The sequence below is a fragment of the Ruditapes philippinarum genome, unplaced genomic scaffold, assembly GCF_026571515.1.
Source record: "Ruditapes philippinarum isolate M1 unplaced genomic scaffold, ASM2657151v2 ctg609_1_1_1_1, whole genome shotgun sequence".
Taxonomy (NCBI): Eukaryota; Metazoa; Mollusca; class Bivalvia; order Venerida; family Veneridae; genus Ruditapes; species Ruditapes philippinarum.
This window is the reverse complement of record NW_026853899.1, coordinates 136,364-163,985: the sequence shown is the minus strand read 5'-3', so window position 1 is coordinate 163,985 and position 27,622 is coordinate 136,364. Positions and strand designations below refer to the sequence as shown.

The 27,622-nt window shown below is 31.8% G+C and overlaps 2 protein-coding genes across 2 annotated transcripts; one reads left to right on the top strand and one right to left on the bottom strand.

Moving 5' to 3' along the window:
- Positions 1-555: 555 nt before the first annotated feature.
- Positions 556-1,535, top strand: LOC132738292 (uncharacterized). The gene is made up of 3 exons (XM_060725761.1): positions 556-717; positions 928-1,165; positions 1,299-1,535. Exons 1-3 carry the CDS (start codon positions 701-703, stop codon positions 1,446-1,448), a joined length of 405 nt encoding a protein of 134 aa, XP_060581744.1. The 5' UTR covers positions 556-700; the 3' UTR covers positions 1,449-1,535.
- Positions 1,536-22,948: 21,413 nt separating this feature from the next.
- On the bottom strand, positions 22,949-24,243 carry LOC132738291 (immunoglobulin superfamily member 10-like). The gene is made up of 2 exons (XM_060725760.1): positions 24,110-24,243; positions 22,949-23,771 (listed from the first exon to the last, which is right to left on the bottom strand). The coding sequence occupies exons 1-2, from the start codon at positions 24,122-24,124 to the stop codon at positions 22,971-22,973; spliced, it is 816 nt and encodes a 271-aa protein (XP_060581743.1). The 5' UTR covers positions 24,125-24,243; the 3' UTR covers positions 22,949-22,970.
- Between the last annotated feature and the right edge of the window lie 3,379 nt (positions 24,244-27,622).

The window sequence follows — 27,622 nt, the reverse complement described above, 5'->3', positions numbered from 1 at the left end:
GCAACAGAGGATTCTATATAACAGTAATAGACCTTGTTTTATCGAACATTCGTCATATATACATGAATTGACACAACGCAATTCCAAATAGCAGCAGATTACAAAACAATAAATTCAAGTGCGCCATACACTCAATATCCTGACGCAATCGTCAATATGATTCATAATATCTTTATTAGCAGACATAAATAATTTCTTACATTGATGTATAAGACCTGAAATAAATTTTGTTTACTAAAATGCAAACTCTCTGTATGTTACATATGGTGGATTATTACAATAAATATAGACGGTAGTATACTTATTTACAAGAATTGAACGCACAATGTAAGAATATTTTATTCAAATAGAAAATATGAGATGAGTGTACAATTCTTTATAAGTTCGAAAGACAAAAGGGCATACAATATATATGATTTCATTCAAATATACCTCTTTAAGATCGATATGTTCTAGACGATTTCCTAAGAGATCTTTTAACCCATTTACGCCTGTTGTCTACTTTTGTAGACACTAGCAGTTATCAGTACACTAGGACCTAATTATGAGCGCACATTTGTTTATCATTGTTATTCTATACTTGTTGTTATGATAAGCGTTAATTGGACTATTTTGCTAGACAAAATGCAGACCACTACGTTATTTGCAGTGTGTTTTCAACAAGAATGTGATAAAAATTGCCTTGAAAATATTATTGAAAATGGCTAGCAGAAACAGGTATGTAAAACTTTATATTGTTTTTATTTTATATCATAAAGTATGATTGTTTTATATTGTATAATTATATTTCTGCTCAATTCCTGTTTTATAATTCAGAAATATGTATAAAATGTGTTATGACAGTCAATTTAGATTTTGTCTACAAAAGTAGACAATAGGATCAAATGGGTACGTTTTATCATTATGAAAATATTTTGTTGTTTACAGAAGATACACAGTAAATGAAATCATATCAATGCTTGAGGATGAAGGTAACTTTGAAAGGGCAGATATACATGTTCAACCACCTCCTGTAGATGAATTGACAGATGAAGATAGTGCAAGTGAAGATGAAAAATTAGGTTACAACAACCTCAGTGGACGTCAGTTAGACCAACAAGCAACAGCGACAGTTATTCGCCTAGATGGACGTCATGTTGTTGATTCAGCATCAGACTCCGATCTAGTTAGTAATAAATAAATAAAATAAATAAATAATAAATAGATAAATAAATAAATACGAAGCAAGTAAGTAAATAATGTACAGTAAATCCAGTTGAGAATAAGATTTTTTATATTTATCATATTTTATTTTTCAGGAAACTGACCATTCTTCAGATTCTTCTGATACAGATGAATACGAAGTGCCTGCAAATATTGCAAAAAAGACCTCAAGTAAGAATTGCACTACGGGATCCAGCTCCGCGTCCCAAACGACCTGCACCAGTAAAGAGGAAGTGGGAAAATAAAGATCTACCTGAGCAAGATAAAGACAGATTCACTTGGCATGGCTCAAATATAGACAAAAGTCGATGGCCGCAAACACCAGATGGCATCTTCAACTATTTTTTGATGATGACGTGATCAACATGATTGTTGAAACAGAGTATAAGATATGCTGGTTCAAAAGGCAACCATTCGTTTTCAACTTCACCCCAAGAAATTAGGATCTTCCTAGCAATTTCTGCTTATATCAGGCTATAACACTGTGCCAAGACGGAGACAGTTCTGGAGCCGGGATGATGACGTAAGGAATGAGGCAATAGCTCGTACAATGCCGCGAGACAGATTCGACATATTGGTGCGATATGTACATCTTTGCGATAACAACAATCTTGACAGAGAGGACAAGTTTAGCAAAGTAAGACCACTGCTATGTCTGCTGAATGAGCGCTTCTTGTTATACTTCTTGAAAGAGAAAAACCTTTCAATCGACGAAAGCATGATCCCGTACTATGGGCGACACGGAGCGAAAACAGTTTATTCGTGGGAAACCAATTAGGTTCGGTTATAAGATGTGGGCGTTAACGACAGCACTTGGATATGTTTTACTATTTGAGCCCTATCAAGGGGCAAAAGGCCACCAAACCCATGATCCTGGCTTCCTTGGAATGGGCGGAGCAGTAGTTATGGACCTGCTTTCAGAGCTGCAGAAAGATGATGCATACCATCTGACTTTTGATAATCTATTTACTTCCCTGAAGCTCGTAGACCGGCTTACAGATATGGGAATATCTTGCACTGGAACCATCCGTGCCAACCGAATAGAAGATTGTCCTGTCGAAAATGTAAAAGACATGGGAAAAACGCAACGAGGAAACTATGATAAAAGGTATGACGCACACAAAGGTCTGATAGTGGTGAGGTGGAATGACAACAATATAGTGAATGTGGTTTCAAATTGCCATGGAGTTGAACCATTGCAACAAGCAACACGGTGGTCAAAGCAGGCAAAAGCTAGGGTGCGCCTTCCGCAGCCATACCTTATAAAGCATTACAACCAGACAATTGGAGGTGTGGACAGGATGGATCAAAATGTTGAGAAGTATCGTATCTCTATCAGATCCAAGAAAGTGGTGGTGGCCAGTGTTTATGTATTGCATTGACCTTGCGGTGCAGCAAACCTGGCACATTTACCGTGCTACTGATGCAGGATTGAGGCAACCATTAGATCTGTTAGGTGTCAGACGAGCTCTGGTTACTGTGCTGCTTGCTCAGGGGCGTACACCTGCTGTCAGCCCTGGCAGACCAAGAGGTAGGATTAGGCCATTGTCAAGAAGAATTCCAGACCATATCCGACTTGATGGTAAAAAATCATTACGCAGAGCCAGCAAAAGAAGTGCGCTGTTCATTGTGTGGAAAAAAATGCAGGACACAATGTTCCAAATGTAATGTTGGAGTGCACAGGAAATGCTTTGAAATGTTTCACAGTGTTTAGGTATTCATACGATCAAAGCCAAAAGACATGAACAATAATAATTCATATTCAGAATGAATTTCAGAGTGAACACTTCTGTGCCTAATGTCTACTTTTGTAGGAAAAGTAATAGAAAACATTGCCTGTATAAACTTTAAGGATTTTTTCAAGTAAAAGTTATCAAATAAACCAACAATAGGTTATCTGGACATATATTCTATATGTGTTTTACATATACCCATTTGCGCCTGTTGTCTACTTTTGTAGACAAAATATTAAAACACTAAAATAAAAAATACAGTACTTATATTTGAAAAATAAACGGATATATGTTATAACTATATGGTTACTATATGTTTTATACATTTCTTATATAAAAATAAAATTCCGGCACAAATGGGTTAATGTTTTATGTAGCTTTTCACTCACATTATTCCCAAGAGGAAATCTTTCACTAGGCAGCGAAAGAAGAGTTTTATTACTGTAATATGGCAAATAAACTAAAAGAACAATCATTATCATCTAAGGATTGGTGGAAAACTTTAAAAACATTCATTTCATCTACAACAAGTCAAACAATGCCCCCACTTAAGAGCAACACAAACAAATTACATTTTTCTGACGAAGAGAAGGCAAATCTCCTAAATGAATATTTTCTTCAGCAGACTCAAGTCGACAACTCAGATAAAGATGTCCCCGATCTTGGTCCTCCATTGAATGGTAATATATTATCTGAACTTGTTCTTACTCCAGACGAAACACAATCTGTCCTTAAATCTCTTAAAATCGATAAAAGCATCTGGTCCTGATGGAATCAGTAATACAATTCTTAAAAGAAGCTTCTCAAGAAACTTTCTGTCCCCTTATGTAACCTATTCAACTACTCTCTCCAAAGTTGTATCATACCATCTTCTTGGAAAGAAGCTAATGTAACTGTAATTTTCAAAAAAGGTGATCCATCCCTGCCTAGTAACTATCGTCCTATTTCACTTCTAAACACCATGGAGAAAGTATTTGAAAGACTTATATTCAAACATCTCTTTAACCATTTGCAAAATAATAACTTCCTTACTCCAGTTCAATCAGGATTTATACCAGGCGATTCAACAGTCAATCAATTAGTGTCTATTTACGATACTCTTTGCAAAGCCCTTGATAACGGTCTAGAAGTACGAGTTATTTTCTTTGACATTAGTAAAGCTTTCGACAAGGTTTGGCACAAGGGTTTACTTACTAAATTGAAACATGCTGGAATTTCTGGAAAGGTCTATACTTGGTTTCTCGAATATTTAAAAGATAGACAACAACGTGTTGTCCTTTCTAATTCTAAATCTTCTATTGGTTACCTTTCAGCTGGTGTCCCCCAAGGCTCTATTCTTGGCCCTCTCCTCTTTCTCATATTTATTAACGATATTGTTAAAGATATACAATCTTGTATCAATTTATTCGCCGATGATACTAGTCTTTATCTTGTTGTTGAAAATCCACAAACAGCTGCTATCACATTACAGTCGGATATAGACAGAATTTCATTATGGGCAGATACATGGCTTGTTTCATTTAATCCTTCTAAATCTGAGTCTTTATTAGTCTCTAGAAAGAGAAATCCAAATCAACATCCAGAACTACAAATGAATAATCAGACTATTACTGAAGTTTCCGACCACAAACATCTTGGAGTTTTAATTTCGAATAACTGCACATGGCACTCACATATAGATTATATATCAAATAAAGCATGGAATAGGGTAAATATTATGAGAAAACTTAAATTTCGCCTAGATAGAAAATCACTAGAGACAATCTACACTTCTTTCATTCGTCCATTACTTGAATATGCTGATGTTATATGGGGAAATGCTACAAATTTTGAATCAGACGAACTTAACAAAATCCAAAACGAATGTGCTCGTATTGCTTCCGGATGTACAAGACTTGTTTCACTCGAAAATCTTTCAAATGAAATAAACTGGGAATCTCTCGAAGAAAGACGATATATACATAGAATGATCTTACTTTTTTAAAATTCAAAACGGACTAGCTCCAGATTATCTTTTCTCAATTCTCCCAACATCAACTAATAATAGGTACAACCTAAGAAAATAGTGACAATATTCCGGGAATATATGCAAGAACTACACTTTATTTTAACTCTTTTTTTCCGACTGCAATAAGGGAATGGAATAATCTTCCACACGACGTCCGTAACCTTCCAACTATCACATCATTTAAACAAAAATTTGAAGAAAAAACATACGGCACACGCCTAAGTATTACTTGTCTGGTGAAAGAAAACTTCAATTCTTCATACAAGACTTCGAACAAAGTGTAGTTCTCTAAACTACCATTTATTTTTGAAAAACATAACTGCATCACCTTTATGTCTTTGCGGCCAAATAGAAAATAACTTTCATTTCTTCTTCGAATGTACACAATTTGACACAGCTCGACAAAAGTTACTTCGAAATTTAAATAACTTTGACATTGATTTAAATGTTCTACTTTTAGGCAAACCCAGACCTTTCTGACCAAACTAATGACATAATTTTTTCACACGTACACACTTACATCCAAGAGACAAAAAGATTCATTTAACACCCAATCACTTAAACATTATATTCCTTTACTTTATACCTCATTATTTATCTTTCTCCTTCTTCACTACCTTTTCACCTTTCTGTGTTATTGTCAAATACTTTTCTACTTTGTATGATAATATTTATTTGAATGTTAATTCAATCTATTGATATATTCATTCTAAATATGTATTCATCCTAAATTTATTCAATGGAACATACATGACATATACAATGTTTCTTAAAGCATTTGAATACATATCAATTTCTGTGTTTTCTTTTTCTCTAATATATTTTGTTTTCAAAATTTTTTTTTTTCTATATTATATTCGTCTCAGATTATAAAATATGTAATTATTTAAGCGCCTATTACATGTCAATTACTCACTTAGGAGAAGAATTTCATAAGACATGTTGTCTTTCATTCTAATCCTGTTTTTAAAGAATATTTGAATTGCATCTGTATATTGTGAATTATAACATGTATATATATTCTGAGAAATAAAATATGTTTAAACTAAAGAAGAGTTCATAATTTTGAAATATATTAACTTCTGTTTAAAAGACACCTTTAATATACATTGTATATAAATAAATTTGTGTTTTAATAAAATTATTTCTATTTTAAACAAAAACATGTTTGTGACCTGCGTAATTAATTACTTATTAATATTTCAGAGTAGATTCCGCTTGAATACATTTTTGAAACATTGTTTTAATACATCACTAAAGAACGCGCGTATTTATTCAGAACGTATTGTAGCAAACGAAACACAAAAGTATAACATAGTTTCAAAGGATAAGTGTGATATCAGATGTCAATGTCAAAATTCCATTTCTTTTTTGAAAAGCAATTTTAAAACTTGGTTCTTTCTTTAGCCCCTAGATATTTATACGTGTTAGAGTTAAGGTTCCAGCTGCAAGTATGTATAACATGTATGTTTTAGCTGTGTATGTATGTACTTTTCGGAGTGTATGTGTTTGAGAGAGAGAAAGAGAGAAAGCAAAGCACGTCTGCTAGCATCAGCTTGAAATACCATGCATGTTTGCTATGAAAGAAATAACCTTTTTGTTAGCAATTTTCGCGACGAAAACGAAAGAACCAAATTCAAAGCCTTCAAATGGAAATCTTGACGTTGTCACTAATGATAGATATTTGCCGTGAAGTGAGATAAATGTGTTACTAGAAAAAGGAATTATGTATTTATTTCAGAAATAAGGTAACGATATTGTGTGAGGAGTTTGACACAGGTATAAAAACACACATTGGTAAAGCCAGTACCCATCTATATATTAGATTGATATATCATTTCAGTCCTATTGTAGCTTAACGCAATGTCATCTGAAAATATATACATATAAGAAGTCACGCATATTGATATTGGTATCTAAATGATGACACACAGAATCGTATGTATTTCCTGGTTCTCATTTTACAAAAATTACCATTGCGAAGACATAAAAGGAAATGTAGTTTGATAAGTAATGTTAGTAGAGCTAATCATGTACAAATTTTATTATTGTTCAATGAAATGTATTAATGTAAAAGCAATCATTTTTGAAATTTTGTGAGGCGAATATACTCATACCTGATACCGGTAACAAGACTAAGACCATAATCAGTTTGACATTCTAAATAAGTTTTCTTTCTTATATATTTTTGATAGCAGATAAACGTGAATCAATTTCGGTAACAACGTGTTGATATTTGAAGGTAAACGTTAAAAAGAAATATATATATATATATATTAATATGCTGTGTAATATTGTATCAATGTAATCCCGGGAGAGGACTTTTTCTTACGGTATTAAAGTAAAACCAAAGTAATATTGCCATCATAACCCAGTTAGTAATTTTGTAATATAAGTCATGCAAAAGAATGGTCCGCAATATACAGCAGGCAGAGTATGATGGAAGGTCAATGTTTAAGTATTTATATGGATACGACTAGATTTTCCTAGAAAATTTCAGACACTTACATGATTTACTTTCCTCAAAAGTTACTGTCTGTAGAAGGTGCGAAATGTGTCTCAGCTTTTCATTTCTTGCATATCAGTCTGGTGTTTCCGTTAGTTTTACCAATGCCGGAATTTTCATCTGGTATGGGGGTGCCATATGAGTCGCTTGCTATATATACTATGGTATGCTCAGGATGACATAATTTCGCCGTAATTAATGAAGATGTAATTTCAAACGCTGTTAAAGTAATGACATAAATTTCCATGAAAAATTGTTTCATTAAGGTCAAGAATTTAGATATCATGGAATGTGGAAGAATATGCAAGATAAAATATCACACATATCTTTGCGGTTCGGATCGGAATATCCATCCCTCGGTATCCGCACATAGGCGGTTACTCGACAAGCCTCGGTACGGATATTCCGATTCGAACCGCAAACATTTGACAGGTGTTATTAATCTTCACTGCTTTTCAAGTATTGTTACAATATTGAGTACATCGGTATAACAAGATCCATATGTAAATAATAAGTGTTACTGAACGTGGACGTACCCGCTCTTTTAATGTTGTAAGGTGTATTTTATCATATTTTTCTTCCTTTTGGTCCTGCACTTTTTTGTGAATGACTAATAATATTCAATAATATATTCTTAGGAATGTAGTTTTCTCTCCTTTACTAGTACTTCATAATGACTGATCTATACGAGGATTTATCATTGTCTTTCAGTATAACAAACATTCAGTTATAGATCCTTCCGATTTGTAGTCATCTAACACGCTATACAGTAATCGTAACTTCCTTAAAATCACCATACAAATGTCATAAGAAAAAAATATATCAAACGAATTTTCCTTCTTTAAGTTTATAACATACATTTCCATGCAATATTTCCGATGTATATTATAAAGGAATTTGCTTGGGTTAAATATAACTATTTTTTGTTGTGTGTATAAAGTAATGAAGTAAATGCCTTAGACAAAAAACTTTTCTGCATACAAATGTGCATAAAAAGGATGTCTATACATATATTCCTTTAGTTTATATATAAAGTAATATGATAATTGTAAGCTAAGATCAATAATCCCACTCAGATTTATAACCATACTCCGATTTATTAGCCCACTCTAATCAATAAGCCAACACAGATCAATGAAATACGATGAACAAGATCAACTAGGAAAGGTGGCGTTCAATGAACGCAATCCCTACAGGACCCAGCAAGCTTACTCCGATCACTAAGTTCAAAGGATCAATAAACCCACACAGATCAATAAGCCCAAATCGATCAATAAGCGAACTCCGATCAATACGTTCACCCAGATGAATAAACCTACTCCAAACAATAAACCTACTTTAATCAATAACTTAAAGCATATTTCGATTAATTCAATTTCTGATCAAATAATACAATTTTATAAGACAAAGTTGAGTGATAAGTAAGACAGAAGCCAATTTGAGAATTTTATATCATGAATACCATAATTGAAAGTCGACTTCTTGAAGACAAAATGGCTATTTTACGTGCTCTCGGGCAATTACAGGAACATTGTTAAATTAAATGCAAGTTATATTGAAAGATTTATGGCATTTATAGTTAAATCAGGTAGAATAAAATAACTTAATAAAACTATCTTTCATAAGAAATGATACACTGTCTTGCAATAAGTGAGCTTAACCTTATATTACTTTAGTCAGAATTCGTTTTCTTGATGCAAATAAAGCACAACCGAAATTTGTATTTGTTTACTGGTTATAAGATTTAACAGGCTCCATGTTACTCTACAGTATCAATAAAATGAATAATTCAAAAATAATATTATTGCAAAATGAGCTTCCCAAAGTATAGAGCATGTTCAGTTTTCAATGATATAACATGAATCTGAGAAAATATCATCCATAGGGAAAGTACAATTATAATTTTAGACTTTCGATAAATAAATGACAAGTTTTATTATTTTTGTATAAACATTGATGTTTGTAAACGGTTTATTTATCAATGTATCAGATTGCTTCATTTTTATTTTGGTAAATTAGATACCATAAAATGTTTTATATTGTACATATTAAATCCGGCTATGAAATGGAAAAGAAACATTTTTATGATAAAATGCCCTTAAAAATATGCTTATTTCCATTAGTAATATTGATAAGACAGACAAAGGGCAATTATTTCTACTCTCGTGAGAAATGTAGATATTTCACATGATTTATCACTGAGACATTCCATTCTTGAAGCAGACGTTATAATTTACTATACTTTGTTACATACGTATATAGGCAAACACATTTACAAAAAGAAGTACTTACATATTATAAAACGCTTTGTAAGAAGCTACTATTTTGCTTTATAAAACAAAGCAAATTATATCAATAAAGATTTATATATATTTTATAAATTGCTTTTTGTGAATAGCATATGTGCCTTCAGATTAAATATCTTTTGATCAATTGAAAAATTTCAACTTGACAAATGATAAACCACTGTGACATATATCAGCAAAAACAAAGTCCATTGTGAATTTTTTAGTCTTTTTATGTATATATTTGCTATTTATTTTACAATTGTATAACAAGAGCTGGTGGAGGAGTTAAGGGTTAACTATTTACGCACATTATGCAGCATACATCTTTATCTTATATTTATATAGCTCCTTATTATTGTGGTCTTAATTTTATTACGTTTCAAATACATAAAGTAAAAGGGAAACAAAAATACACATGATCTTTAATGAAATTTTATTCTCGCTACCTACATGATATTATAATTCTTTTTTTTATCTTTCAAATGTAAAGAAAACATCTTTCAATATAATTTACATTTGACGCTAAATGTCTTTAAGCACGTGAGAAAGCTATTATGACTATCCTTAAGCCGACATTAAAAGATGTTATTTGAATGAGAATAACATTTTTCTGTCTATGATATCAGTCAACCGATTTTCCAAGATATGTCATAAAGTAGTGTCTTATTAGGTTTGAATAGTACGCTCGAACTGTAATATTCCTTATTCCTGAATATCGTTTTGCACACCATTCTTATTGTGTTTTCGTTATTTTTAAATCCACCACTTTATTTTTTTTTTTTGCTTCTTGGCTTGTTCCAGTTGTCTTGAACTACCTTTAGCATTATACTGCATACTGTCAATTTTGCATAGCCATATTAACGAGGATCTTGTATTTTATTTTATATGTATCTTTTTGTGCTTTTTTATTTATCTCGTGCGCACGAGTTACTATGTCGTGGTCACGAGTTACTAGATGTTAAGTGGTGCGCAAGAGATACTATGTCGTCGCCACTAGCTAGATAATTAAGTCGTGCGCACGAAATACTGTACTTTGACACAGCTCTCTGGGACACACAGGCTTAATAACATTGGAAAGAAACGTGTTTTCTGAATCGTGTAACATTATTATATTATTGTTATGTTGACAACAATTAGGTTTGTTTTATAGAATTAACAGGCTTGCTAACCTTTCTTAATCCGTGAATATGTGACTCCTCTAAATAGTGATAAGTTTGTGGCGCCTACATGTATGAAATACTTCAACTTAATATGTTTTTGTATTTTCATTTCTAGAAACACAAGCTGAGCTTAATTAGGATTGGTCTATAATGGTAATTTTGTCATTTCTAGTATATATTCATAGCCTTACATTTAGAAGATATTTATTATATGTTTACAACTCAGTTCATAAAGTAATTTGTTTGTTTTGTTTATTTCGTTTGCATTGTACGGTTTAATATCCTTTTCCTGTCTCGTTGACATTTTCCTCAAAACAAATATTACTTTTTGATAATGCACAGACATGTTGTATATTATGTTTGACGAGGCGTTTGGTGTGTCCAAAAATGGTTTTGTCCAAAAAAATAAATTTTGTAATCAACAATGTGCGATAGCATCTTTATATCATACCATCGTTTTAAAGAATAAACACATCGAAATGAGAAAACAATTAAATTCAAAATGTTTATTATTCTATCATATTAAATAAAATGCGAATGTAGCAAATTACATGACTCACTGACAAATTGGTTATCATGTATTCACGGTTCAATATAAATTTGATATGTGTTTAATTGGTTATCATGTTTTCACGGTTCAATATAAATTTGATATGAGTTTAAAAGACTGACACTAAAAAGGCTATATAGAGTACAATATGGATTTAAAAATGTTTCTTTACTCGAGACAAGATAGAGATACAGTATGAATTTGACACGGATACTATGGAAAAGGAAAATTAAAATAAGGCTTATGTTATATGTTTTAACGCTATGATGAATTTTACAACATGGTTTAAACGCTGGTATTAACTGGTTTTCGTGAATTAGATTCTAATGATGTCTTTCCGTTTTTAAAAAGAAAAAAAAACAAGATGTCCCAATCATGAAACATTTATTGCATTAGGTGTCATAAAATATTTAACTTCAGTCATTAAGCCAACTCCAATCGACAAGAAAAGTTCGATCAGTAATCCTTTTCCAATCAATAAGCCTATTTGGATCGAGAATCCTTCTTCAGTCAATAAACCTACCTCGACCAGTTAGCCTAATCTAATCCATATGCCTACACAAATCAATTATTCTATTTCGACCAGTACACCTTCTTCAATAAATAAAACTTCTTCAATGAATAAGCTTACTTCGATCAATAGGGGCGTACTCCGGTCAATAAGCCTACACCATTCAATAAGCCTACACAAATCCATCAGTCTTCTTTGATCAATAAGCCAACTCAGATCGACATGTCTTACCTGATCAAAGAAGTAACCATTGGCGGTTCTTTTATTAAAAGAACTTTAATATTATAACTGAGTAAATAATCTACTCACTTAATAAGAGACATGGAGCCTCTTGTAGCCAATAATCGAATAAAATTTCGTATGAACTATATTTGCTTCAGAGAAACGATTTCTGATAAATGCAATAAAAGCTTTAATTTACCCAGTGCAAGACAATGTGTTCTTTCTGAAAAAAAAAGATAACGTTGTCATAAATCTTTTAATATAACTTGCATTTAATTTAACAATGCTTCTGTAAGTACCTGAGAACACGCTAAATAGTCATCTTGTCTTCTTTAAGTCGACGTTCAGTTAGTGTATTCTTGATATAAATTCTCAAATTGGCTTTCAGCCTAACTTATAACTTATCCTTGTTCGTCTTATAGAATATTTCTATTTGCTCAGAAATTGAATTTCACGCATAATTTTCATTTTTATTTGTTAAATTGTAATTTTAATTGTCATTCAAATAATGTGTTAAAAGATGTGCATGTACACACAGTACATAACCCTTATTCTGCTGATTTTGTATAATAGATTACCTTGCTTTGCATTTAGAATAGTCCACCACTCGAAAATTATGGGATTGCAGTATCATAATACAAAAGTTTGAGCTCGCTACAGTATGGAGCTGTATTAGTTTTAAAAGATATCAAACGAAGCTGACAAAATAGCATCAATACGGAAAGTAAAAACAAAAATATTAAAATTACAATGGACTAATGATAAGTAATATTTTTGTACATAAACATTCATACTTGGAATCAGCATATTTTGTAATTAATTAGATTGCAATATTTTATATTATGTTAAAGTAAGTTGTTCTGTTAATAAAAGCTTGTAATATAAAAAATGAATTAGTATTTAGTATTAGACATAACAACAAACCACGAAAGAATTATAAATGGATCTTGTTGGCAAGTGTGAGATACATGACACTATATCACATATACATGTATAATAAAATGTTCTGGAACAAAAAACAGTTTTTCTTTATATGAATGTTCATATATCATGTAGAACTGTATCACACAATATGAATTAGAATATTCACATTATACATTTGTAATTCTTTTTATTAATTGTTTAAATTCCTTTTTAGAATGCGCCAATTGTAGACCCATCCGCATTAAATTAAATAAGACACCATAGAAAGAATTTAATTGTACAGTTTTATTCCTGCTACGAAACGGAAAACATTTTTATAATAAAATTCCCTTTAAAATATGCCTGTTTCCATAAGAAATAGTAATAAGACAGACATCGGGCAATTATTCATACTCTCGTGAGAAATGTAGATACATGTATTTCAATAGATTTATCACAGAGACATATTCCATTCTTTAAGCAGGCGTTTTTATTTAGTATCGTTTGTTACATATAGGTAAAACATACGTACAAAAAGCAGTACTTTCATATAAAATACTTTGTAATAAGCTACTATTTCGCTTGACTTATATCAAAAAAGATTTATATATATTTAAGTAATTGCTTTTTGTGAATGACATCAGAAACCACTGTGACATCTTCCAACAAAACCAAAGTCCATTGTGAATTCCTTTATAGTCTTTATATGGATATGTATATTTGCTATTTATTTTACAATGGTATAACGAGAGCTGGATTCAAAGAATTTGAGGAAGACATAGCTAAATATTTACGCACATAATGCAGCATAAATCTTTATCTTATATAATAGCTTCTTATTCATGTGTGGGTTTGATTTTATTACGTTTCAAATACATAAAGTAAAAAGGGAAGCAATAATTAACATGGTCTTTTATGAAATGAAATTCAGAATTTTTTTATTCTTGCTGACTGTCCTACATGGTATTATGATTCTTTATTATCTTTCAAATGTAAAGAAAACGTCTTTCAATATAATTAACATTTGACGCTAAATGTCTTTTAGCACGTGAGAAAGCTATTATGACTATCCTTAAGCCGACATTTAACTAAAGTATGATATTTGAATGAGGATAATTTTTTTCTGTCTATGATATCAGTCAACCGAATAAAAAAATTATGCTATAAAGTAGTGTCTTATTAGGTTTGAATAGTACACGTGTACCGTAATATTTCCTATCGATGAATATCGTTTTATTGTGTTTTTATCTTGGCTGGTTCCCGTCTTATTAAACTACCAGGTCATTTAGTATTTATTACCTGTTTTTCAAATGTGCCCTTTGAGTCAGCTGTCTGTGATACAAATGCTTTAAAGCATCTGAAGGAAGCGTGTGGTCTGACATCATTGTTATCTTGAAAACAAACATTTTTGGTAAATCCGTGCATATGAAACTCAGTGATAAGTTTGTGTCGCATACATTTTTAACATACTAAATGTGTTTTTGTATTTATGTTTCTAGAAACATCAGCTACTTGTTTGAGGATTGGTGTATATAATGGTAAATGTGCCTTTTCAAGTAGATTTCCACAGTCTATTTTTAGAAGATTCTTAGTGGATGATAACGACTCTGTGAATACAATATTTTTCTTTGTAAGTTCCACTTTGAATTGTACAATTAAATATTCTTTTCCTGTCTTGCACACATTTTCCATAAAATAAAATTTATATTTCTTTTGAAAAATAAATAGTTAATGTGAAGTATGTCTGCGTTAAGTGTAAACAAATTTAAATATCATAACTGTTCGCAGCAAGCAAACATGGTTTTATTCAATCAAAAAAAGGTTAACTTTAAAACGATGCACTTTAAACGATAAAAATGTATCTTAAAAAAGACGGAATATAAATAAGCCTAGTTCGATCAATAAACCTAATCTGGTCAATAAGCCTACTCAGTCAATAAGCCTCAACCTATCAATAAGCCCTTTCGATCAATAAATAAACCTACTTCAATCACTAAGCCTACACCTAACAATAAACCTATTTAGATCAATGAGCCTACTGCGATCAATAAGCCTTGCGCGATCAAGAAGCCTACTTCAATCAATAAGATTAGTATTCTTCGATCAATAAATTAATTCGCATCGATAAGCCTTCACTTATGAAGGCAGTAATAATTTGTTCTTTTAACTATAATGTCATTACTGAGTAAATATTTCACTCATAAAATATTCAAAAACATGTTAGATCATATAACCAATAATTGAAAAATAATTTTGTATGGGATAGATTTGCTTTAGAAAAATAAAAAGCTTTAATTTACCCAATGCAAGACAATGTGTTATTTCTTTAGAAAGATAGCGTTTCTTAATTTTATTATATTGTATCTGACTGAACAATTAATGCCATGAATCTTTTAATACTGCTTGCATTTATTTAAACAATGTTCCTGTAATTACCTTATAGCACGTAAAATAGTAATCTTGTCTTCTTTAAGTCGACTTTCAGTTAGTGTATTCTTGATATAAATTCTCAAATTGGCTTTCTGTCTTACTTATCGCTTATTGTCTTATAGGATCAAAAAACTGAATTACACGCAAAAAGAAAAATATAACAACACTGATACGGGGCAACTATTTACATCTGCCACACAACACTTACCGCCTGATTTTGTGAAGAAACATAGTGATCCCTCGGAAGCATTTTCTACTTATATTACAATGGTATAATCAGAGCTGGATTCAAGCAATATCAGAAAGGGCTAACCATTTACGTACATTATGCAGCATACACTTTTATCTTATATTAATATAGCTCATGTTAATCATATCATTTTGATCATTTTATGTTCAAAAACATAAAATAAACGGGAATACAAAGATATACATGATCTTTAATGAAATGAAATTCAGGAGGAAAATTCTTACCAACTTCTCTAGATGATATTATAATTCATTTTTATCCTTTCAAATGGAAAGAAAAACATCTTTCAATATACTTTCCATTTGACGCTTAATGTCTTTTAGCACGTGAGAATGCTATTGTGATTATCTGTATGCCGACATTAAAAGATGCTATTTGAATGAGGATAACTTTTTTCTGTCTGTGATATCAGTCAACCGAATTTCCAAGAGATGTCATAAAGTAGTGTCTTATTAGGCTGAATAGTATCCTCGTACATTCAATCAGAGATAGTATATTTCCTGTTCCTGAAGATTGTTTAACACGACATTCTGATTGTTAGTTCCACGACTTTAATAATTTTCATGTTGGCTGGTTCCAGTTTTCTTTAATTACACATAGCATTTGTTGTCTGCTTTTTAAAACTTGTTCTTTGACTCAACTGATTGTGATACACAAATGCATAGCGTCTGAAGGAAGCATGTTTTCGGCATCGTGTAACATCATTGTTATGTTGACAATAAATATTTTTGTATTAGGACATTCGCAGGTAGCTAACATTTCTAAATATAATATGAAACTCTTCTTGATAGTGACAAGTGTGTGACACATACATTTATAATATATTTAGAACCATTTCTGTATTTTGGTTGCTAATGAACATTTAAGTGTTTAAAAATAGGATTTTTGCTATTTCTCGTAGATATTCATAGCCAAAGAATTCATAGATACTTATTGGACGTTTACATCTCAATGGATAAACTTATGTTATTGTTTCATTTCCAAGTTTTATTTAGTTCGTACGAGTATGAATGGTGCAATTAAAAATATTTCTTCATAATCTTGTTGCTATTTTCCTCAAAATTAATACTACAATTGAAAACTATTATATATTTTATTATGAGGTTAGGTATATAAAAATGTTTTCAACTACAAAATACGTTTCAAAGGTGATTTTATTTAAATTATTGAATACAATACTGAATTGTGCTTAACTCTAATGCACTGGTGTAATTTGATCATAAATTCCCATAGACGCTAACAGACATCTTTCAATGTGACATTGCCTGACAATATTTAAAAGTTAATATTACCAGACTAATCTAGAAGATCTATTTTGAAAAAGTTATCATGCTCTTGTGAATAAAGAAAAAAACTATTCTCAGAAATCTATTGCTGTGTACTAAATATAGAAATGTATGTTAAAGATTTTCTACCAGTATTCAAAAGTTAAGATTATCTGACTTATTTAGAAGAACTATTTTGGATAAGTCATGCTCTTGCGGAAAAAATCCCCGATTCTCAGTATTTTGTTGCTGTGTACTAAGCCAAAGATTTTCTAACTCTACTCGAAGTTAAGATTATCTGACTTATCTAGAATATCTCGTTTTGGATAGCAAATCATGCACTTGTGGATCCACGGAAACTGAATTTCAATATTTTGTTGCAGTATTATATGTCCAACGGGGTTTTCTATAACTAACTAACGTTGTCTGCCTACATCTTATATAACCTTCTGTATGCGAACGAGGATCTCTCCATTGATAAAATAAAATTGTATTCCAGAAGCTCTTTCTGTAACAGTTCCGTATATCATCCTTCTTTATATTTGCATTCATATATGTTCGTTATATTAACTATATATTCTCTTCCCATGTTACCTTTAAATGTTTATTTCTTTACATTACGATAATATCAAAATATCTTTTTTTAAATTTATTCTCTATTTTACATTTTTTTTACTGGAGGGGAATTGATATATTATATTTATACTGTTTTTACTTATTTTCCAGTCACATTTTTCTTGTTGATAAATGTGAATGTTGATAATGTTCAATTTACCATATAAATAAAGTTAAGGACGGTTTACCAATGCGGATTAATTATACCCGACGATCTGAACATGACTAAAAGTCAAGTCAGTACTTATGATGTGTTGTAAACTATGTCTTCATTAGTACAGTTATCAGTTATGATAATTCTATATATTCTACCATAATATATGGTTCATTTTTTATCGAAATATAGAGAAAAAACCTCGCAAGAAATCATCTGGAAGAAATCATAAATTATAAAACGCATCGATAGTTTCTGGAAAAGTGACTTTAAATCATTATAAAAACAGCGCTTTGCAGATGCTCGAGACAAAATATCACGTTGGAAACAAATTATCGTAAACATGTATAATAAACATATGGTAAGCAATATCTCTGACGAAAAGTCTATAGTATGTATTGATTATTCATTAAGCTCCGAGAAACCATGATTTACAAGTTTTCTCCCGTTTTATTATAAACGCAAGTGTCTCACGTTATTTCCCAAGCAAATTTTGATCGAAAGCATTTTTCCGTCCCAGTTTTAAAATTGCTCATAAATCAGATAATCACTTCAAAATTCACTAAGAACATCTTTCGTGTATTTTTTATCTCCTTTTACAATTTCTCAACAATTCATTCATTATTCAAGTACTTTCTAATATGGAATTGTTTTGCAAACTGTACGAAGTTCTTATGTTTGACTTACATTTAAACTGATATAAAACCATATATATATCATGTTTTATAGTAAAATGAGTAACCATATTGTTTGTGTAGCTACTGTAGATGCTCACTACATAGTAGACGACATTCAGACGTTCTTTAAATGACTACACTTTTTAAACCACTTGCTTTATATCCATAAGTCCTTGAGTTATCTAGCACTTGAAACTTACTGTTCACAGCTTTGCTTTCCCCACTAAACTTGCTTTAAACGTACATTCAGTGTGAGAGAAACTTGCTTTTTCTCGTTTTTTATTTTCCATCTCTTAAATGCAACTGCGATATGGTACTGTTTCATTCAATAACCTTAAACAGGAATGAGACAGGTTATTTTAGTAGTTGAACTATCGTAAACAGTAATATAAATGACAAAGAATTTATGTCATACGCTTTCGATAGGCTGACCCTACATACTTTCGAACGGTAAGACGATGTAGAAATTTCATATTTCACATTTCTGATTAGAATATTCTCTTTATCTAACTTGAATATGTCTTTTTTGATAATAAAAGTAACATAAACACTTACATTTTATTAACGTAAAGTAAGCGTTACATGAAAGTTATGTAAAAAAGAGTTTTAATTTTATAAGACTAGTAAAGAGGCGATCCTTCAGAAGCGACAAAAGACAACAAAAAAGCGAAAAAAGACAGCATTTTATATAACCAATTTATTTAACCTAAAGTTATGCAAACTTCGAATTTGAAACTGTCCTAGACACAAAATATTCATACGAATGGTAGGTAGCTGCAATAGTAGCTCCTGTTACGGCATTTATTTTTGTAATTAAACTTTTTTAACAAAGTAACTGTCTTCATTTATAGCTGTTTTGACCACACGTAGTACGTATAAAGGTACTTGACTAAAGAAGTAAACCAAAGAAATGTTGCTGTTTGTACAATATTTGAACTAACAATGAGTCATTCAGCATGTTTCGATTATATTTCAATAACTTTACCTTCAGATAAGCAAAATCTTCATAAAGAACATACTCACATCACATCACACAGGAAAATATATATCGATATTTTATGAATTATGAATGGAGTAAAAGTTATTGTTTTAATTAACTTACAATGACAAAAAATTAACAGTTATTAGCAATATGGCTTTAAAATGTGTAGAAATTATGTCACATCTTAATACGTGACTTCTCCTTACATGTTAAATGTTGCTAATTAATATCAAACCAAATACTTACATTAAAATGATTCCATCATATTATAATTCAATAATTCGTTCGTTTGTCTTATATAAAACCTTTGATTGATGTTAATAAAATGTTGTTTTTGTAAGATCTTAATAATTTCAAGAATCTTTATTGGAGGTTAACAGACAACAATATAGCTAAAACAACAATTTTGAGGACAAAAACAAATATGTGCAGCTGTGATAAACTGCGATAAAGTGGGAATTCAATGGTCTTTTTTGTGTAAGTTTGTTTGTAATAAATACCCTTTTTCAAAGGTATTGAATAAAAACTGAAAGAACAAATCAATCGACAACTAAAGGTTGTCACACACAACATGCATGTATCAACTCGTTATCTTTATTAAAATAAACTAAGGACACTTTTTCAATGTTAACAAGATCTTTTAACTTTAAAATATAAAACTCCTAAGCTCGTGTGTTGGACATATCGTAAAACTGTTGGAGAATACTTTCATACATGCATAATAGACTGATACGTATTGGACAAAATAACATTTTCTCGCAGGGTAAATAAGAATTTGTCTTCGTTACTGTCAGAATAGTTGTCCATTAGATTTATCTGCTAATATTTCTTTTATAATTCTTTTCAATATTACTAAACATAATAAGGAATGTACGAAATCTTACTCAGCGCATTAATGGTTTTAGATATTGGGTCATTTTTCAACGGTTTGCTTACGGAAGGCAGTGACATTTATGTTAATGGTTATTTCTGTTAAAATCGTTAAGGTGAACTTACAATGTGTTGAGCTTAATGTCACCAGTTGACCGTCTTCAAAATAAGCATTTTATGGATTCGAGGATCCGATTACTAAGATCTAAAATTTGAGACTCAAATTTATTTTCTTAAGCCGCTTGGGCTGTTTTTTTTCCTTTCATCTCTTTTAGATAAATCAATGTTCCGGGTGAGTCGTTTTGTAGATAAACTAATTACCAATTTACCTATGTAATTACTCAGTCGATGCTTAAACACTATTTGATATTAACGCACAGAAGGAACGTCAGTGATGACATAAAATTGTTAATTATTTAAAAGTTAAATCTTTAAAAGGACTTCAATAATTTGTACCTTAATAAAGGACTGAGAATTTAGAACTTACATATGAGACCTTAAATCTTATGACTTATGTAAATCAATCAATCAATAATACTACGAAAACCGTTCCGATTACCACATTTCATAATTCAGCTTCTATGTAGGAAAGTATATAATCATGTGAAAATTACTCTTAAAAATCATTTATGGATGTATTTAGCGTTAAAAATCGGTCACCTCCAACCGCCTCTGTGGTCGATGGGTTAGAGTCGATGACTTCTAATCCAGTTACCTCTCTGGCGTGGATTCGACCCCCAGGAGATGCTTTGGTAGTTTAGTGCGGAGGAAGGTAGTCTAGTACTGGTGTAACTCTCCAGGAATGATGGTAAGCAAACTGATTTGCTACGATATTGTCCGATGGTAGATTTTCGGGGCGGGTAAGCATTACATTAAGATTAACTTATTCTTCAAATATTAAAAAGTTATATGTTGGATGCAAGGTTCTCGAAATAAATATATGACAACAATGATATAATCTGAATATCGTGTTTATATATAAATGCAAGTTTTAAATTGTTAGAATAACCAAATGATGCATCTCGCTCGTTTCCCGTGGTATTATATATTTTTAATAGATGGTACATTGTGTACACCGGTCTTACTGACCTATGTGAAACCACTCTAAGCATGATGGGAACGCACTACTTTTTTGAATACGGAAGTAATGCAGCATGCATCTATTCCTTGTTTTTTTCAATGAATTAATCTGGTCCACCATGATGCTGATCAAGGGTGTCAAAATTAAGAAAACTGAAGAAACTAGATTATACTTGACTTTTAACGCAAATTGAGTCACTTAAGATATTTAACTTTTTCCATACCCTATTTGCAAAATCGCCATAACATCATTTTTACTCAAAACATGCATCAAACACTCCTTCTGACAATCATTTAGTGGTTTTACAAACCCAATTTGGTTCAACACGCGTAATAGTATTTCGTTCATTGTTAGTTTACAACCGAAAGTGAAAGTAGTTTTGAATATTTGAATAAATAGCAACACAGTCGAACTATCATTTGCACTTGCAATATTAAAATCTGAAAAACAGTGATCCCTTGGAAGCAATAAACAATTTAAATCTCTTGAAAAAATATATTGTGTTTTATAAAATAAAATCGTCATCCCTACGCGATGTCGGAGTCATTTTTTCCCTTGGTTGAGAGGCAGATCCCTTAACCACAAGACCACCGCTCCCAGTTTTAGGCTTTAAAGACATGTTCTATGTGCAATATGATTTTATTGTTTTTTTAAAGAGCTGCATATGATGAAAAACTGAAAATTCTCTTTAAATCAAATCGAAGAAATAAACTCAATTGCATTATAATAAACGGTTGCTTAAACTTTAAAATATATTAGAATTGGATTTTTTTCTAACTATGCAAATGATGCAACTGATTTCCGTATCACCATTTTAGTTCTTACAATTTCACTTATCGAGTTGTTCTTGATATGCTCTTCCCCACCTTTCTCTGCCTTTGTGCCCGGTTCAGTGCCTTCATGGAGCCCTGTTGATGTGGCTGGGTTGAGCCGGGAGGTGCGTTACATGAATGCGTTTCTTTGTTGTTCGTTGGTCTCTCTTTTTGTTCGATATGTCTTAATAAATTTCCTAAATAAGCACCCAGATTAGTTCTTTACGAATACATATCTATTCACATATAAGAAGCTTTAAATGGTGCCCAGAGGAGCACAGGAGTTTTCCACCAGTAAAGCTGAAATCACCATTTAACCCTTATATTGTTGATTCGACTTAAAAAAAGGAAATAACAATACTAATAATAATAATAGTCAAAAGACTATTACTTACTCTTATAATGATATTATACTATTGGAATGAAATGTTAGTGCAAGTTTCATTTTGCACACGAGGATTTCTCCTCCAGCAAAAGTGAAAAGTCACCATATAACCGTAAAAGTGTTGATGTGACATAAACCTAATCTACTGAAAATAATATAAATAGTAACGTACAATAATAAAACGCTTAAAGTAAAATGAAATGCAATATGATAATAAAAATATATTTTCTTTTTTTAAGCTCATATACATGTACATAAAATAAGCAAGATTGTTGTCGCATATACGAGATTATCTAGTTCTCTCTAAATATTTATCTTCGAGAATGATACTTGTCTTTGTCTGTCTGATTCCCTCATAAACATTTCTAACATCTATAAAGGTCACGTCTAATGTATTCAGCAAGTTTATATTCATCCGTCGTACACTGTGAATGAATACGAAGTTTTGATACATCCCAATCTTGCAAGTATTTTAAAGAACAATCACACGGTATCCTTCTCCCATTGACATACACTGACCTCAGACCAGAAAGATTGACGATACTTGGAGGTAAAATGGGTCCAGAATATCCAGGGGTAAAGGTTAACTTTAGAGTTGATATGCTGCTGCCACGGAAAATGGACATGTCGTTCATCTCGAATGAAATGTCATAGAGATTTAGGACACGCAAGACAGGAAGCTTATCAATATCATTCGGATAAGCTGGCATATGATTTAAACTGATCGACAGTAGTTGAAGGATGTTTGCAAAGCCGTTAAAGTCGGAGTAAGACACTGTCTGTATCGGATTACCAGATAGATCCAAGGCCTGTAAATTATGGAGTCTACTTAAAGCTGCAGGTACATGAACTAAATTGCTGTCTCGTAAATTCAGTGATCTGATCCTAGCTTCTATACCATTGAATGCATTAATGTTTATGTCTTCTAAGTTATTTGGTAATTTTAGATTGATGGGAACGCCACTTTGTACTGATGTGAAGTTAACAAAAGTGTCATTTAGTAAAATTGTACCAAAATTTCCTTTACCACAGTTGATTTCTAAAGCGTTCGTTCCGCATGAGGCACCGCATACACATCCCTGGGGTAAGTTTGGACATTGTGTTAGTGTTGGACATGCAATAAAGATGGCATTACAAAACTCCACTAATATGACCATCAGCATACACTCATGAAATATAAAATAAATAAATGAATCTATAATGTATGTACTCATGAAATTCAAATAATCAGAAGAGATAAAACAAGGAATTATACAGCTTGATATATAGTCATATATTTATGGCAGAACCTTGTTTTATCGATAAAATGAAAAACAAAAAAAAATATATGTGACAACGACCATATTAAAAGAGATCCAGTAAGAAAACATTAATAGTTTAAATAAGCTAGCAAGTAAAAAAGCAAATGAACTGTTTCTGCTTGTTGAAATATTTCTTATTTCTTATCAAAAGCATATTACTGGTACTTATTACGTGAGAATAAAAAAATGTAAAAGATATTTACTCGTAATAAAGCCATTATAAATATCTGGTCCAGTAAAGATCCAACTATATACTGACCAATTAATGGTTCATCTTATTTGCTGAATAGGAATATCACCTTGAAATCTGTTTCATCCTGGCAAATACCTGTTAAGATATCTGCAGTCACTAGCTACTAAAATATTTTTGAAGATATATAACAGATAGCAGACAAAAACATCTTCTTTCATAGCTGTTCAATTGTACCTACTACTATTTCCATGTTGAAACATCATTAAGTATACCCTTAAACACAAAAATGTCTACCGTTTACCTTACGATAGCACATTTTTTTGATAACTGCGTTCTATTTTGTGTTTGCCTCTTTATAAATAGTTTGTAATCAGTGGCTAAGTTAAATAGCAATTAACATTTTACATTTCGTTTTTATTCTTATTTTCCTTCTTTACCTTGATTTTAGATTACTTTCAGCTAACATATGTTAATATAAATGACTAAAATCACTAAAGTTAATTGTATGTCTCGAAACTTTGATGTGTTGATTATAAACACTTATGATTATGTAACATTAATAGTTTGCTGTCAAATTACAAATAGAATTAAGTTCGTGATTCTTCATTTACCATTTTCATACAAATATTCTTTCAATTTCGCGTTGTTTACTCGGCGCACAAGTAGAATATTTCTTTTGAGGACAGTTTATATGAAGACGTTTACTCACATTTTACTGTATGACAATCATTAAAATTACAAGAACCTATAAGTGAAGAGCTATAGAATACACTTTAGGAATCTTAAAGTGAGTGATGTTTATCGAAAAGTAACTATATCATTTAATGTCACAGGTGATGTAAAGGATAATTATTTCGTATATATCAAATCGCTCAAAATGATAACAGATAGATAGATAAATAGATAAATAAATGATAATTATTTAGTAGCTTAGGAAGACCTGGTTGTTTAATTCAGATCAAATCATATTTAGCCGCATAAAGATAATTTGGCTACCTGCGAATGCTAATTTTTACATAAATGGGTCTGCATGCTTTCTTTTTTTCTGGGTCGTCAGAGCAAACAAATAATGGAAGCGAAATTTCAGACCCTGATGCTCTTATTTGCAAATAGAAGTCCAAACTCCTCAAAGCGGTTACTTCCCTTCATATGTACATGAACGCCGAAAAATTAAGGGGAGATTACTGCGTAAAGAGTGTCAAATGACAGGCGCATACATTTTCGTAACGAAAAAATAGCTCCCGATTGGTCGAAGATTTATTCTTATAGACATACGAGTACATGCTTCTATTCAGCTCCATGATTATTAACTTCTGTGTTAAACAACAGGTTTATCGTGAGCAACATATATCGAAATTAAAAAGGGTTACAAACTCTAATTTAGAATTATTTTAGTATCTTTCAGGCTATTATCTTATAATTACCCGTGGTCGAGGGGTGTACACGCTCGCTTTGGAAGCGATAGGTCTGAAGTTCAAAACCCAGATCAGGTCACTTTTTTTAAAGCCAAATAAACATTGAATTGAATATCAGTGCAGTGTTGCAATTAGTCTTATAGCCAATTTACTAATGTTATAACACTGGAAACAGCATTGGTGACGCCATACAAACAAATTGGTTTATAATCTCACAACCTTCACCTGTCTGACATTCTGAGACCCAAACAAATTCAGCGCCTTCTGTACACGACTTTTAACGGTGTATAAATGGGATCTTACTTTCGTTGTCGTTTTATAAAGAATTATATCAAAGGTCTGTGGTCCAGAATAGGCATATTTTTCAGTTTAAATAGACTTCGACATGTAGATTACAATAAAAAATGTTTTAAGATGCCTTTTGGTGAAAAAACATGATGTAAAGAGACTTTTTTCCGTAACGCGATCGGTAATTTCCGCCACAATATTAACTGAATACGTAGGAATATCACGTCAGTAATAATTGTTTTGTGTCATTTAGCGTATTGTACATTTTTTGGTTTCTAAACGAAGATTATGTAAAAAATAAAGAGTTTCTTTTGATATTTAAATGCTCTAATTGAACGCGACCATAAACGCCGTCGAGTATTAAACGCAATTAGCCATTCATTTATTCAACAAGATTGTAAACAAACAAATAAAGAGAGAAATAAAACAGACAAAAACATTCTCAAAGCTCTTATTTCTGTAACAAACTATGCAATTTACGGCGTATATATAATTTGTTTACTTACATAATATATGAACTATTCACCTTGAAAGAAACTTTCAAATGATCAACATCCTACGGTACTCCGTTTGGACAATCGTGATTTTTTATTCCTTCCCTATCCGCGATGCACGATGGTACAATAGTTAAAACGCGATTGAACGATAACACGATGATGAAAACTCGATGGTACGATGGTGAAAACACGATGGTACGATGGTATAAGCACGATGTTGCGATGGTACGATGGTGAAAACGCGATGTTATATCGCGTTTTCACCATAGTACCATCGCGATTCTACCATCTTACCATCGCCTTTCGGTCAGATTGACACATACAGATGTATACACATACAGAATGATGTCAGATTCTGATAGGGCAGATAGTAAAAAACAAGTTAAGAATACTTACTAATCAATGTGAGTTATAAATAATAAAACCTGTTATCTTTACATTAAATTATCCAATTACAAATGTATATCATTATACTGTATATAGATCAATGACTAATTGGTATATACTTATATATGCTTAATGTTCGGTGGCACATAAGTGACATGTCTGTGTTTTTATTTATCTTGTGCGCACGAGATACTTTGTCGTGGCCACGAAATAGCTAAGTCGTGACCACGAGATACTTTGTCGTGGCCACGAGTTACTAAGTCGTGGCTACGAGATAGCTAAGTCGTGAACACGAGGTACTATGTCGTGGTCACGAGTAACTAAGTCGTGGCCACGAGATAGCAAAGTCGTGGCCACGAGATATTATCTTATCAAAACCAAAGCAAGAATAGTTCAAATGCGCATACATCTAAGCCCTCTGTTTGAGAAAGGAATCGAGCAACTTTTTTCTTGAAACAGCAGGGTGTTGGAGATAAATATTTGTTTGTTTGTTTGTTTCATTTTACGCCTTTTTCAACAGTATCTCAGTCATATAGGCGGGTAGTTTCCTAACCATCGTTCCTGGAGAGTTACACCAGTACTAGACTACCTTCCTCCGCGCTAAACTACCAAAGCATCTCCCGGGGATCGAACCCACGCCAGAGAGGTAACTGGATTAGAAGTCATCGACTCTAACCCCTCGACCACGGAGGCGGTTATGGAGATAAATAAAATCGTGATATACATAATATAAGATACACTGCATCCCGTTATAACTCTTATGTCGGGGTCCAAGTTACAAACACTGCGTTATAACGAGGTTCTTACATACTCAGCTCATCACGAAATTACAACATTACCCAACCCACCGCCATAACATATAACGCTAAAGAGGGGGGAGGGGTAAAGCCTATTAATATTTATGTCTATTTTTCATATGAGGCACATGTTATTTCA